This window comes from Oryzias latipes, chromosome 20, assembly GCF_002234675.1.
Source record: "Oryzias latipes chromosome 20, ASM223467v1".
NCBI classification, from domain to species: Eukaryota; Metazoa; Chordata; class Actinopteri; order Beloniformes; family Adrianichthyidae; genus Oryzias; species Oryzias latipes.
Window position 1 is genome coordinate 9761800 of NC_019878.2, and position 14241 is coordinate 9776040.

At 39.9% G+C, this 14241-nt stretch overlaps 1 protein-coding gene across 1 annotated transcript; it reads right to left on the bottom strand.

Moving 5' to 3' along the window:
* Positions 1 to 1670: 1670 nt before the first annotated feature.
* On the bottom strand, positions 1671 to 9586 carry LOC110013804. Its single transcript, XM_023950394.1, has 6 exons — positions 9086 to 9586; positions 8231 to 8273; positions 4171 to 5129; positions 3918 to 4085; positions 3721 to 3816; positions 1671 to 2896 (listed from the first exon to the last, which is right to left on the bottom strand). Exons 3-6 carry the CDS (start codon positions 5122 to 5124, stop codon positions 2582 to 2584), a joined length of 1533 nt encoding a protein of 510 aa, XP_023806162.1. The 5' UTR covers positions 5125 to 5129; positions 8231 to 8273; positions 9086 to 9586; the 3' UTR covers positions 1671 to 2581.
* Positions 9587 to 14241: the final 4655 nt, after the last annotated feature.

Genomic DNA, 14241 nt, shown 5'->3' on the forward strand with positions numbered 1-14241 from the left:
CCCGTCTCTGCTCTGTGGACATTTTCCCTATGATTGGTCTCTCTTATGCAGCGTCTATGGCTCATTTTATTCACTCAGTGATCCTCGTTCGTTGCCCCCGCACCTTCTGCATCTGGTTCTGCTCCGCCTGTTTTCCCTGCTCTGTGTACCCCAGTGGGTCCTGCCCTGGCTCAGGGACTTGCGTCGGCCGCATTGGTTTGTGGGGGCTATGTGATGGATTCTTCCAAGGCATCGTTTTCAATGCCACCACTGAAGGTGGCCCCTGGGACGTTTTCAGGTTGACGTGACTTGATCTGGACCTGTTAGCGCCTCGCAGTTCATCTTCTGGGCATCAGCGGCCTGGTTCCCTATGCGCCTTCAGGATTGGTATATATTTTCTTCAGCTCCCCATGCTGTCTCCACGATTTTCCTCCGAAAGCGATATAAGGCTGAGGATGACTGTTATCACTGATGGTCTCACTGTTCTGCCTCTATGCCTCTCAGTGGCGTCTCTTGGCCTTCAGTTGGCGCTCGAAGTATTTGTCGGTTTGCCTTTCCGCTGTCGTGGCAGTCATCATAAAATCGACTTTATTATCTGAAGCCCTGTCCTGGATATTTGTAGGCGATGGGTGCCCTTAATTTTGCATGTTATTGATGATTTCTTGGTGGCCAACTTTCCTCTGTATCCCTGGTCTTTTGAATCTCTGTAAAAAAAAAAAAAAAATTATTTTCAAATCTGGGTTTCCACGTTGTCTATAATGTATGGTTCTCCGCCCATCCGGATTTATTTTTCTTCTATGGATTTGGGTGGTTCACTGATGCTGTCTCTCCCCATTATGTCATCTCTAGCGTTTGTGCAGCATGTCGTTTATTCAAATTTTGGTTGAATATGATTTGTCAATGATTGGGCCACCTGACATTTGCTGTAGCTTTGGTCCTATGGTCCTCCGTTCATCTTGTGTTCTTGTTCTGGGTAGTTCGATCCTGGGCCCCGTGTTCCTGTTCTGGATTTTTGTGTTTTGCGTTTGATCTTTCCCTCTCTATGCTTGGAGTGGTTTTGTTATGATGACTGACGTGTCTTCAGGCTCCCTCCACTTGTTCTTCTGAGTCTGCGCCTACTGGTTTGGGGGAAAAAGATTCAAGAAGGGTGGTTTGTGTTTGTCCGGCCGCCAGAATCCACAGCTCTGATGGTTTTAAGGGGTCGTCCGGTTATTTAATCCTTGGAGATTATATTAAGGCTGTTTCAATATTGAATGATAGTATTGTGTCATCGGATGTCTTCACTGTAAAACCTAATAAGTTCACTTCACTCAAACATTTCTTCAAAACTGATTACATAAATTTTTTTAATTATTGTTAACTTAAAGTTTTAAGTTACAAGACTTATTTTTGTAAGTTAATTTGACAAAAAATATTAAAGTTAACCTGACTAAATTTTCTTTGTTCAAAACAGTTTTAATCAAGTTATCTATAGTTAGATTGTTAAGTTCTTACAGTATATTTAAAAGAAGTATATTTTACTTAAAATGTTTTAGTACTTACTACAATCATTTATTTAATTTTAAATTCTAAAATATTTCACATTTTCGGTGATTACATTTAAATCATTAAACATTTTCTTTTACATACATATACTTGAATAGAGTCAATACAAAAAAAAAAATCAAAATTAAAATATTTAGACAGACTGACCATGTTTAATTTATTTTTATTAAACAATGTCAAGTTTTCCCAAAAGCAGCTAAAACAAGTCATCAGTTATACAATTAAAGAGCAGCATTAGGCAATGATTGTAATACCAGGCTGTGAAATCTTTACAAAATTACTATTTAAGAGTTTTCAGGTATCAAAAATAACAATATTGTCAAGTCCGTGTACATTTTACAATTTAAAACAAAAGTATAATTTTAACATATATCCTTCTGTTCAATCCAGTAAAAAAAAAAAACACAATGAGTGTAAATATAAGCAAAAAGGTAAATTATTGCAATGACGGAAAAGGTTGATTATTGTACAAATGCTTTTGACAAGTTACTAACGGAGTCAAGAGTAAACATCTTGAACAACCTGAGCAGTTATAACAATATAACACTATAAAGCCTGTAATCATAAAAATTCTAACAAGGCTTTTTTTCAACAACAACAGTTAGAAGAACTTGTGATTTAGTATTCTCTAAGGGTTTTACAGTTTTACTGCCACAACTTTTAAAAGTAAACATTGTTTAGGCAACCTTAACAAAAAAACAAAACCTGGCAAATAAAATGTGCGTGTGCCAGGCATTTTCACGAAAATAAAAAAAAAGTAAAACAATATTTCCATAAATAAAGTATAGCCTTGAATGAACAAAAAAAACTTCAAAATCCCACTCGCGCAGATTAAATTAAAAGCATCAGCATATCTGCCACCAACCACAATGTTCTTACAGTTCAAATAAAATTCAGGCTAGTTAGTAAGGCTGGATAGTTTTCAGAAACTATCATTGCACACATCCAGTTTAAGTGCAAAAAGAAACCTCCACTTTTACATGAAACAACACTTTCAAAACACAGGTTCAACATGTTGAAATGTCCAAAGTCCAGCAAAAGAATCATTCATATGACACTACAGTTCTGTCAATAGGTCATTTTTCAGACTCAACACTTTGGGCTTTAATTTTTCATCCTCAAGGCCCATCAAAACCTTTTGGATAAAGTCAAATGTGTTGACCAAGGTTTTGGGGTACGCTAGATGAAGGGCATATATCAATGCAAATAATATGACAAATCCATCAGCCAGTGTGGGTACGTCAATAATCGTGTTACCCTCAAGTACAACCATGATCTTGACTGGATGGAACATGGCATTCTGTGGATCAGCACCAACTGCAAGAAGTCCAAGTAGTGTGTCCACAACATCTGGTTCCCTGGACTGCACAACCTAAAGAGAAAAGATAATTAGAATACTGCAACTCTGGTGTACATTTATGTTTTCACATGAAAGGCATCCATTTACTGTAAGATGTACCTTTTTGTAAAATCAAATGAAAATAATGCTTTTGCCCATCATGTATCTCATATTATCTAGGTTGTCATTTTATACCACGCGGGCTGTCCTGTCTTAACACTGAATGAAGTAGATTACGTAACTTTTTAATTCTAATTTTACAAGTTTTTGTTCCACTTATTTTTTTGCCCACCTTAGTATTTAAGCAAAATACACTGACAAACTTTGCAGGACGACTAACAATTTCAGCTGTCCACATACAGACTCATCCATATCTACAATAGCATATTTTAAGGACACAGCTTGACAAATTGTACAGAATATTTTAAAGTTAGATGAATAAACATTTCTTCAAGCATATTCATAATTGTCTTATTAAACATTTTAATTACAACCTATTGAGTGAGACTTGAAAATCCCATTGGTGCACATTCTCAGACTGTCATGGATTTTTTTTTTTTTAAAGTTTCCATTTGTTCAAATAGATCAGGGGTGGCCATTCCTGGTCCTCCATATCTGCAATCCAGTATAATTTATACATTTCCCTGCTTCTACACACCTTCCAACTAATGGTCAGAATCAACATAGTTACCGTCTGTCCAGCTCTGTGAGTGACAGACATTTGTATCACATTTATGCTGAAGCAAACATGCTGGATTGCAGCTCTCCAGGACCGGGATTGGCCACCCCAAATTAGATTCATCACTCAGATATTGTATTTGTTACTGTCATGGTACATTGTAAACATTTTAATTTACCTCACAAGTCCTCAGAAAGCTGGAGGTGTCTTCTTGGAGATAGGCAGGAAGAGCCTGAAGGACAACTGCACGTCTAACATGAACATCAACTTGTTCCTGCAGTGTGAGAACATGACATTGATGAACAACCCCCACAGTTGTTCACTAAATCTTGTACAGACATGCATATGAATAAGCCATTATGAGATGTCACTGACCTGGAGGTCGTACATTGTGAAGAGCTGGCCTAGAACATCGGACACCTTCCCTGTGCGTGAAGCTTTCTTCCTGAATATGCTCTGAAGGCGAGGAGTATGTTGGTCCAACACAGCAAAGAAGTGGTTCTTCAAGTTAATGTTTGTAATTCTGTGAAACTCTGCACAAATCTGCACAAACACAAAAGGAATGTGAGTATGTGGCTTAAAACATTATACTATTGCATGTACAATTTTATTTAAAAAAAACATTCACCTGAGATTCCATTTTTAGGGCAGGCCAGCGTTCCAAGATGTCAGCAACTGGCAGGTCATCACTGATTATTTCTTTGCGCCGCAGGGCAAAGGTGCTTTGCATTAACTTGGTGATCAGGATGTGATCTTTGTCAGTCTTTTTAACTTCATCTATAATCTGCAGTCTCAGTTGTTCTAGGCTGGTAGCATCTTCCCCTCTTGGAAAATTGGGGAGAAAATTGAGTTCTGCTCTCTTTGGTCTTTTAATGCCAGTGTGTGCAGCTTGTCTATCTGGATTATTTTTGCTTCTCTTTCCAGAGTTCACTGCTACCTCTTGAAATCCAGCACGACTTAACTTAGCTCGATAATTCCCCATTTTAAACTTGAGGCTATTTTTCCAGCCATACCACCCTGTTTTAGAGCCTGGCTCTTTCAGACAAGGGTGATGAGTAACAAGTGCCTCTGCTACCACTGAAACCTCTTTGTCATTGGGGTATGCTTTGAAACTGTGCATTGTAGCTGCAAGAGCTTCAAGTATGTCATGTTTTTGGCCCCTGGTCAACTTTAAAGACTTTCCTGTTCTCTGATAAGTACTATTTCCCTCACTAAGTATGAGTTCAACCTCATAAGAAAAAGTCGGCATTGGGAAAACCTGAGGCCATTTATCAATCCTCTCTGGCGTCATAGCATGGGGCAGTATTATAGTGTCATCCGATGCTATTGAACTTGTATCGCTCTCAGGTCGCACAATCTTTAGCACAGCCTTCTGAGGAAGTTCTTCAATGTCTACAAGGGAGCAAAGCTGCCCATCAAAGTCTGGGTCTTCATAAGAAAGACTAAAATCAAAGTCTAGTTTGAACTTGTCTTGTATCATTCTCTTTAGCTCATCCACAGACTCTGGACGTGTGGATAATGTCATCTTTCTGACAATGTCTGTGGAGATATGTACATGGAGGAGGAAGTTCTGTGCAGCCATTTCTACTGTTAAAGAGAGAAAAAATATATTCAAATTTGTAAGTGCAAATGTTTTCTAGCCGTTCAAAGATGCTACATACATTTTCATTTATAAATGAATAATACCCTTACAAATCTTTGATCAGAATAAATCGTTTCTGGGTTAACAGCAAACGTCCATCAACATTGTATGCTGAGAGACTGAGTGTGTCATTCAGTTCTGAAAGCAGATGCATAGAGAATATCTCTGATGACATTAGCTCAAATGACCTCAAATGCTCATAATACAAACACTCATAGTTCCTGCAAAGAAATGAAACAGATTTGTTCATGAGCAATATATCATGAATTTTGCTGAATCTTGGGAGTCCTCCTGTCTGGCCTACTGACACAAACATCCCTTTGGCATACTCTATGCCATCTACTGAAACCTTCGATGTGCTGTATATGCTTTGGCTGTTTGTCTTTGCTTTGATGAAGTCTTGTGCAACTTTGGGCAGATTTTCTTCTGAAACAGATGAGACATGCGAGGCCTGTATGTGGGGTCTGAAAAATGCTGGTGCACTGAGATAATATGCCATCATGTACTGGTGTCTGGTAGCTAGTGTTTTCAACACATTCTTGAAGTTCTTTGCATCATTAATGACCCTTTTAAAAAAACGATGTTTTCCTTCAAACCGCATGGTCCACAGGTGAACCAGGGGACCAAAGTTTTTTGTCATCTCTGGATAATGCTCAACATAATGATGTTTTGGTCGAAGCCTCTTCTTCCACTTTCAGCTTCTCCCATCAGGGGTCACCACAGCGAACAAGTCGCATGGTAAATTTGGCAATGTTTTACGCCGGATGCCCTTCCTGACGCAACCTTCTCAAACCGGGCTTGGAACCGGCAGAGGTAGAGAAGGGAACAGGGAGCAGCCCGGAGTCGAACCCGGGTTTCACGGACGGAAGGCGCCGCAAACCAGCACGAGCTAAACTGGCTCGTTTTGGTCGAAGCCTAAAATCTGGAAACACAACTTTAAGACCCTGCCTGTGATCACGTATTTTAGTTTGCATGTACTGAATAGATTCTTCTGTGAAGCCTGGAGATAACACATGTTGCACAATTTCTTTTAGATCCATCAGTATGTTCCATGCTTCATCCCCTTCAGGGACTTTGCTTCCTAACATGAGTGGCAATAACCTCAACAGGGTGGAATTTTCGTGCCCATTTCCACCAATGCTTTGTTTGGCTGCAAAGTTTTTTGGGATTGGCTTTGGTTTATCAACTCTATCAGAGTGCTGATATGGAAACGTTTGGATTTTTGTATTCAGATATTCAAGAGTGAAATACTTCCGTCGAATCATTTCACCGATGCACAAGGCCAACTCAACAGGCACAATCCCTTCAAAGAGATCGTGCAGTATATCAGGTGGGAAACCAGTAATGGGATGAAAATGCTGCAATGTCTTGCTGAGGGCACAAGCACCTGTAACACCAAAATGTGTTGAATATTCTCCCTGCACAACATTTTGCACATGAAGATCGTGAGATTCTTTTGTTCTCATGCAGAACTCTCCATCAGAAACCTCGGTGGTCTGGATTTGCTCTGTGGTACAGCAACAGAATCTGCATATGTAATTTCTTCTGAAAGACTGTACAAAACCAGCAAGACCATGGGCAGCCAAATTATCAGCTGCCACACAAAGCACAGTCCCCTGAATACATTCACCAAGTGCTTCAATGAAAATTCCATCCTGTTCTAAAGTTTGCAAGTCTTTTAGCAAAGGTGACAGGACAGTTTCATAACTGTGCTTTTGGAGGTCAGACACTTTGCATAGCAGGGCTAGTTGTATAACATGCAAGCTAGACCTATACTGACAGGGTATATTAGCAAGCAACCAATACACTGCACATATCTTATGGATCTTTCTACTCGTTCCCAAAGGATTGGCTAGTTCAACATCATCCACATACAAAATCAGAGACAATTTTCCAGTTTCTGATAGAAGCTTATTTGCTTTGAAATATGCCCCATCTTCATGAGACACATAAACTCCAGGCAACGATTTTGTAGCTGCCTGAAGCTTATCGAGAAGCTCAGTGTTTTTGAACATCATCTGAAGCATTTGTAGAACTGGAACATAAACAGTGTATCCACTTGAATCTAAAGTATGTTGTATTGGCATTACCAGAGGGTAGTTGTTTCTTACAAATGTTTTTCTTCGTTTTGTGGTAGACAGCTCTCCACCCTCTGTAGTTGCACTAACAAAGACATTACTTTCGGTGATGGCATCCACCAACTCTTGAAGCACAGCATCACTGATGGACTCATTGTGTTCTTGCAGAACAACAAGGATGGTCTCTCTCACAAGAGGCTTTGACAGTGCGAATATCTGCAGCAAACTGTCAACCATGTCTTGTATAGCAGTCTCTGAAACATGAAGAACGCTGTGCATTTTCAAAAGCAGAGATGATACATTATTCTTCAACTGAAGTTGCAGTTCTTTGATGTCATAGGCAGACTCATTGGGAATCGAATCAGAAGTATCCAGCTCAGGAGATTCGTGAGAAGGACCAGCTTCGGAAGACTCCAGGGGCCTTGGCTCTCGCTGATTGCAAGTTTTTGTTAGAATTTCACTCTTAAAAGCTGAACTCTCCCCATCTGGATGATTTCTACTTTTGTGAGCATTAAAGGAGGAATATACATTTGTACGGTATTGACAGTTTTTGAATGGACAGTCCACTACTTCATGTTGCTTTGTGTGTGTCCTTAGATGACTAAGAAGAGTTTTATCATTAAAGGGCTGCTTGAAACTACACAGAGGACAAATAAATGATATGCATTCATTTTGATAACTACCATGTACAGTTGCCTGATTATGTGTTCGTGTCAGATGAATTTTCAAAGCATTTACTGACTGAAAAGTGCAAACACATTCGTCATAAAAACATGGAAATTGGCTAACTGAGGAGACATTACAATGACACAAGCGATAGTGTTCAAGTACTTGTGTCTTTTTCTCAATGACAGCATTGCAAAGCTTGCACCTCAAAGCCATTGCATATCTTTTTTTCTTGTACTTTTTACCAAATTTAAAAAAAAAAAAAAAAAAAAACACTTGTCATTTAGTCTTCATGAACATACCCAATGAAATCTCTCCAGACTGGCCAGGTGCTTCAGTTTCAACCTAAAAAGAGAATATAAAATTAGTTAGAAGTTTCCCTAAAAAAAAATAAAACATGACAGATTTGACAATTATATAGTTCATGGCAATATATATTATGTAGCACTCATGTGCTATATAATATATATTGTGTATATATATTATATACACTATTATATATAATAGTGAAATGAATATTAAATAAATAGTCAAAGGAAATATTTACAAAGCATAATTTTTAATTTTTTTTATTTATGTATCTTAATTGCTTTGAACAGGTGCCTAACACATTGTTCACGCTGGCATCTCCAATGTCTCCTGATTGATTCATTAACGTCCAGCTTACTTGCAGCAGCTCTATTTCCCTCCTGGATATAGACAAATCCATCGTTTTACTTCAAAGCTGCATCAGATTCTTTTCTTTCTGTGTGTTCGTGTCTGTCCTGCTGTGGTTAGCCTTGAGAGCTAAAAGCTAACGTTTTCTTCTTGCAATGACCTCGTCCATCTGTCTGTTTCTGCTCTTTGCCCCCTGCTGGCTATTAGCGAAGAGAAATCTAGCCACTGGGTCCAAATTAGGGGGAAAAAATTCCCGCCTTACAGACCGGAAAATACGGTAGCTCTACATCATTATATAAGAACGGTTGAAACAATTACTTACTTGAGAAAATGAACAACAATAAACATGCAATATTTCAAATAAACAGATAACGTTACGTATTCAGAAAAGTGCAAGTTCAGGTTTAAAAAAGTGATGTAACCTGTAAAATAACCGTTTCAAGACAGAGCGACTGTCAAGTTTCAGTGAAAATTCACATGAAAATGGAAATATAACTTACCAAATATATGCGCCCAAAGAGAAGGCCAATCCGATGGCGGCAAGTGCTGCAAGAACGGCAGGATAACGTAGCTTCTGAAGATCAAAAAGCTCCTGCATGCCACCATACGTTTCTATAGCGTTCAAAATAGTACAGCGGCGATTTTTTTTTTTGATGAACTATGGTTAAACTTACAACGTTACAGCAGTTGGAAAACTTTTTAACGTAACAGCAGTTGGAAAAACTTTACCACAGCCGAAGAAAGTATCGTTAATGAGGAGTACCGATGAGAGGACTGAAAAACATGGCCGAAGTTTTCACGCTTGCTGAAGAAAAGAGGCGGAGCAAGTATGGTACGTTCATGACGTCATTAATTTTCGGCTCAAATCTTTTGCGTTATGCTTCTAAAGACACTTAAAATAATTAAGTCCTGTAAACTTAAAACAGAAATTTTGTCAACACGACTCAAATAAATAGATGTGAAATAACTTTTATACTTTTTTGAGTGATTGCAACTTATTTTTTTTAAGGAACCTTTACTGTTTGGGTTTACAGTGTTGGTTAATGTTTAAATAACACCTTGAGCAACTTCTACCCTGAACGTTGGAAATATATCACATGCGCTCTCAAGCTTAGTTCAAGAGTTAAATCTTGTGTCCACACAGTCACAGTCTTCTGTCTGCCTTGCTTAAGCAGATGACACTCTGCTAGATGCATCCCCATTTAGAGGCTTGTTTTACTCCGCCTCTAAATGCTTAAGGTTCAGTCTAGCAAAAATACTATCAAAACCTATGATCCCTCATGGCTCTCAAGTTCTCTTTTTGCAGTATTCAGACGCCCCTTGGCTAATTAAAATTTTAGTAGTCTGTACTTTGTTGTCCACCAATTTGAGAACCACTAATATAAAATCCAGCTGAGCTGTAATCCTTTGCTACGTGGGATGTTGACCTTCCTCATCTACAAATCTCCTTGGCTACTCTTCCCATCTCCTACTCCTCAATGGCCTCCTGAAGGTGCGTCCCTCTGAGACTGTCAAAGTTTACTTTTCTTATCATTTGATTATATAAAAAAATTGGTGTTAAGATTTCGTGCAGGTCATATATTTCACTATCATTTCACTGTTGGAATTTGTAATTATGGTGGTTTCTAGGGTGCGATAAATCCACAATGGGTCTTTACCTTAACTATCTACTAAATTTCACTTCTCAGATTTGTTCTTTAAAAGCACTGTTATTTAATTTATCTCAACCATTTTGAAACTGATCAGTTTCTGAGTTATTTATATATTCTTGTCAAGACTAATACTGCTTTGTTTTTATATATGCATCGCATCCTGAGCCTGCGAACCCCTACGCCCCGATCAGCTTCTCCGTTTCCAGGAAATGATGTCACCCATTCCTTGATCTGGTGCTGCAACGATGACTGCTCGACGTACCTATTGCTGCACTGAAAGTGACGGAGCGGTGGACCTCCTCTGCATTCCAATGACACTTCTGACTGAATTAATTAATCAATGTCAACCGCAGAATGAATGTAAATTATTCGATTATAGATGTTAAAAGAAAATTATAGCCAGGTGTAAGCCTCAAAATTTAGGATGTTCTAAGTTGTATCATAGTATGCGCGAGCTCGAATCTGATTCTTAAGTTCATTTGTGTATAGTATGCCAATGAAGCATAGTAATTATGGGCGTTGAACTCGTTCTTAATATTTGGATGGAACCTCAATTAAATGGATGTTCCTTGAGCGCTTATAATTGGTATGCCAAATGGAGAAAATTGTGGCTATTAAGCTCGTTCGTGATACTGTCATTGGGAGCTTCGAAATAATGGATGTTACTTAAGCGCGTGTATATATATAGTTGCCAAAATGGAAGAAGTTTATGGCCATCAAGCTTGTTCTTAGTTTAATAGAAATTTGAATAATGGCTGTTAAGCATGTCATAATACGCCATCGGAAGCTTTGGATTGGATGTTAAGTTAGTGTCTCATACGGGTTGTTTTGGGCGGTTTAAATTATAGTTCCGCACAGCGTTTGTGGACGTGAGCTTACGTTCTAAGATCAGGTATGAGTAATGCTTATGTTGGCTCCCCTTTTATTTCTTTCCCTCTCTCTTTCAGATAGTATGTTCCCCTAGTGGTTTCCACGAACAGGAGCGGCCCAACGGTCAATGGTGCCGGGTCACACATAGCAGATCCACTAGATAGTATGCTCCCTTCGTGGCGCTGTACTCGAACGGGGGCGGCCCAACGGTCAATGGTGCCGGGTCACACATAGCAAATCCACTAGATAGCATGTTCCCTTCGTGGCGCTGTACTCGAACGGGGGCGGCCCAAACGGTCAATGGTGCCGGGTCACACATAGCAGATCCACTAGATAGCATGTTCCCTTCGTGGCGCTGTACTCGAACGGGGGCGGCCCAAACGGTCAATGGTGCCGGGTCACACATAGCAGTCATACTGGGAAATGAAATGAAAATGGAATGCTGCCAAAAACACACCCCATTTTATTACATACTGATTATACATTCACATTTTTCTTCTTCTGGATGATTTTAGTGTTGGGGGTTTTGTTACCCAAAAGTGTTATGGAAATTTCTCATGGAATTGAACGGAGCCTTATGCCAAACGAAAATATGTGAATGCCAACTTAAAGAATGTGGAAAATGTCAAATAAATATTTCTTACTGCAAGAGTTGTCTGACTGAAATGAAGATTTATCGTATTTCGGGCAGATACTCGCTGCAGTGTTTTTACAGGTAAATACCCTAGGGCGGTTCAGTCAATTAACTCACCTGCTCAGCGTCCTATTTAAGCCCAGGAGCGCAGTCGTTCATTCTCTTTCTTACCTTCAGCGCTCATTCTTCGCCCCACCCTCCTCCCCGGCTTCCACCTGTGGGCTCCGTAAAGGGGGGGTTTTGTTACCCGAAAGTTTTATGGAAATTTCTCATGGAATTGAACGGAGCCTTATGCCAAACGAAAATATGTGGATGCCAACTTAAAGAATGTGGAAAATGTCAAATAAATATTTCTTACTGCAAGAGTTGTTTGACTGAAATACACAATAACTACTTAATAATAATGCAATGTTCCCCTTTCTACGTGGAAGTTTTATTTCTGATCTTAAATCAGGATTTCTGAAAAAATCATACTGTAATTTTATATTTCCTCTGGGTTTAACATCTTATTTTTTTCTCATTGGCATAAATGAAGGTACATCTGGAATCATGAGAATAAAAGCAGTGTAAACACAGTATAAATAAGTGTATATGTGTCATGATGTTTGGTATACTTTGTTTAGGAGCATGAGCGGGCAATGTTCTCCATGGGGGCAGAAAGGAACCAATGATCTTTTCAACAGTCCTGGTCTCCCTTCCTATAGAGTTTTCTTGTCTGCTGGCAGGATTTCTGTGCTGATGGTGTTAAACGCCTAGCTGAAATCAACGAAAACCATCCTGACACACTGTCAGTGTCGGGATGTTCTAGGTGTTTTGCTGATTTCACACAATTTGACCTCAAGCCAACCTCTACATGCTGGCTGTTATGTGTTTGGCTCACTGTTCAAAGATGGAACCCACCTAACTCCTAATGCATGGACAGATGTGGGAGATTTTGAAACATACCTGAAAGATTGGGAATGTGATCTGCTCTGCATCTTTAAGCGAACATATTCCAGCATCAAAAACACTGCAAGCCACACGGTTAGACCATTAATCCATAGAAAAACACAAGTAATTTAAATAAAATCATGAAAGTGAGAATTTAACAGAATTCCTTTATATCAACTAAAAATAATTGCTTCCCACACCTATATGTAAAGAAGTTAGCTAATGAAAAGAAAGGAAAGTTGTGTGTTTTAGTTCACAAGTTATCCATTTAGACTTAATTAGCATTTTCTTTTTATCAAAGTTCGCCAAAAAATCCTATCAATACAAATCACCTGCAAAGTAACCCAAAGTCTGGATTTTGTTCTTGGTGCCACATGCAACCACCAAATGATACGTACACCTTAAAAAGAACTCACACCATGATAAGTTTGTTCCATCTCATATTTGATGATCTAAAGTGAAGATATACATTCCTGTGATGTAATCAGGCTCCCATTCTGCTTTAAGATTTAAAGCAGCTGCAGTTCATAAAATGACCACTTGGGGTGAATTTAGAAAGTAGACCATTTATATTTTCAAAAAAAGGTAAAGAGGGTAGACTTGTACAGTGACATTAATGCTTTTTTTATATGAATTGCTTTCTTTCAATTTATGAAAATTGTGTGACAGGAGACAATGATGGAGGTAGCAAAACTGAAGAGCTCTATTAGGTGGTCGCATACATCTTCAACCTGAGCCTGAGGCGGGAGACGGTCCCGGCCCTGTGGAAGACCTCCTGTGTGGTTCCGGTTCCTAAGATGGCGCACGCTAAGGAGCCAAACCACTACAGACCAGAAGCCCTGACCTCCTACTTAACGAAGGCCAATGGAGAGGCTCATCCTCAGCCACCTTCGATCAGTGTTCAGCACCGCAACGGACCTGCTGCAGTTTTCCTACAGGCCGAACATCGGGGTGGATGACGCTGTCATCTACCTGCTGCACCGGGTGCTGACTCACCTGGAGGATGCCGGAACCACTGTGAGGATCATGTTCTTTGACTTCTCCAGCGCCTTCAACACCATACGGTCAGCTCTGCTGAGAGAGAAGCTGGAAGGGGCAGGAGTGGATGGACGACTGGCTGCATGGACGACCGACTTCCTTACCAACAGACCACAGTATGTGAGGCTACACAACTGTGTGTCGGAGGTGGTGGTTTCCAGCACTGGGGCTCCTCAGGGGATGGTGCTCTCACCATTCGTCTTCACCCTTTATACACCTGACTTTACATACAACACCGGCACTTGCCACCTCCAGAAGTTCTCTGAGGACTCGGCCATTGTTGGCTGTGTGTCGGGGGGGCAAGCTGGAGTACAGGTCAGTCATCAAGGACTTTGTGGACTGGTGTGAGCGTGATCACCTGTGCTTGAACACCAGTAAGACAAAGGAGATGGTGATTGATTTCCGGAGAAGAACACCACAATACGCACCGGTGAGCATCCAGGGCTCGGACATTGAGGTAGTGAGCTCTTCCACTGGCAGACTGTGACACCCCCCATGCAGGAAGGAACGGTTCCGCAGGTCATTCATTCCA

Coding starts and splice junctions, on each gene's coding strand:
- LOC110013804 (XM_023950394.1), bottom strand. CDS start 5,124: ATGGCTGCACAGAACTTCCTCCTCCATGTACATATCTCCACAGACATT. Junction 4,086..4,170: donor CCCTAAAAATGGAATCTCAG/GTGAATGTTTTT, acceptor GTGTTTGTGCAG/ATTTGTGCAGAGTTTCACAG. Junction 3,817..3,917: donor TCACAATGTACGACCTCCAG/GTCAGTGACATC, acceptor CTCACACTGCAG/GAACAAGTTGATGTTCATGT.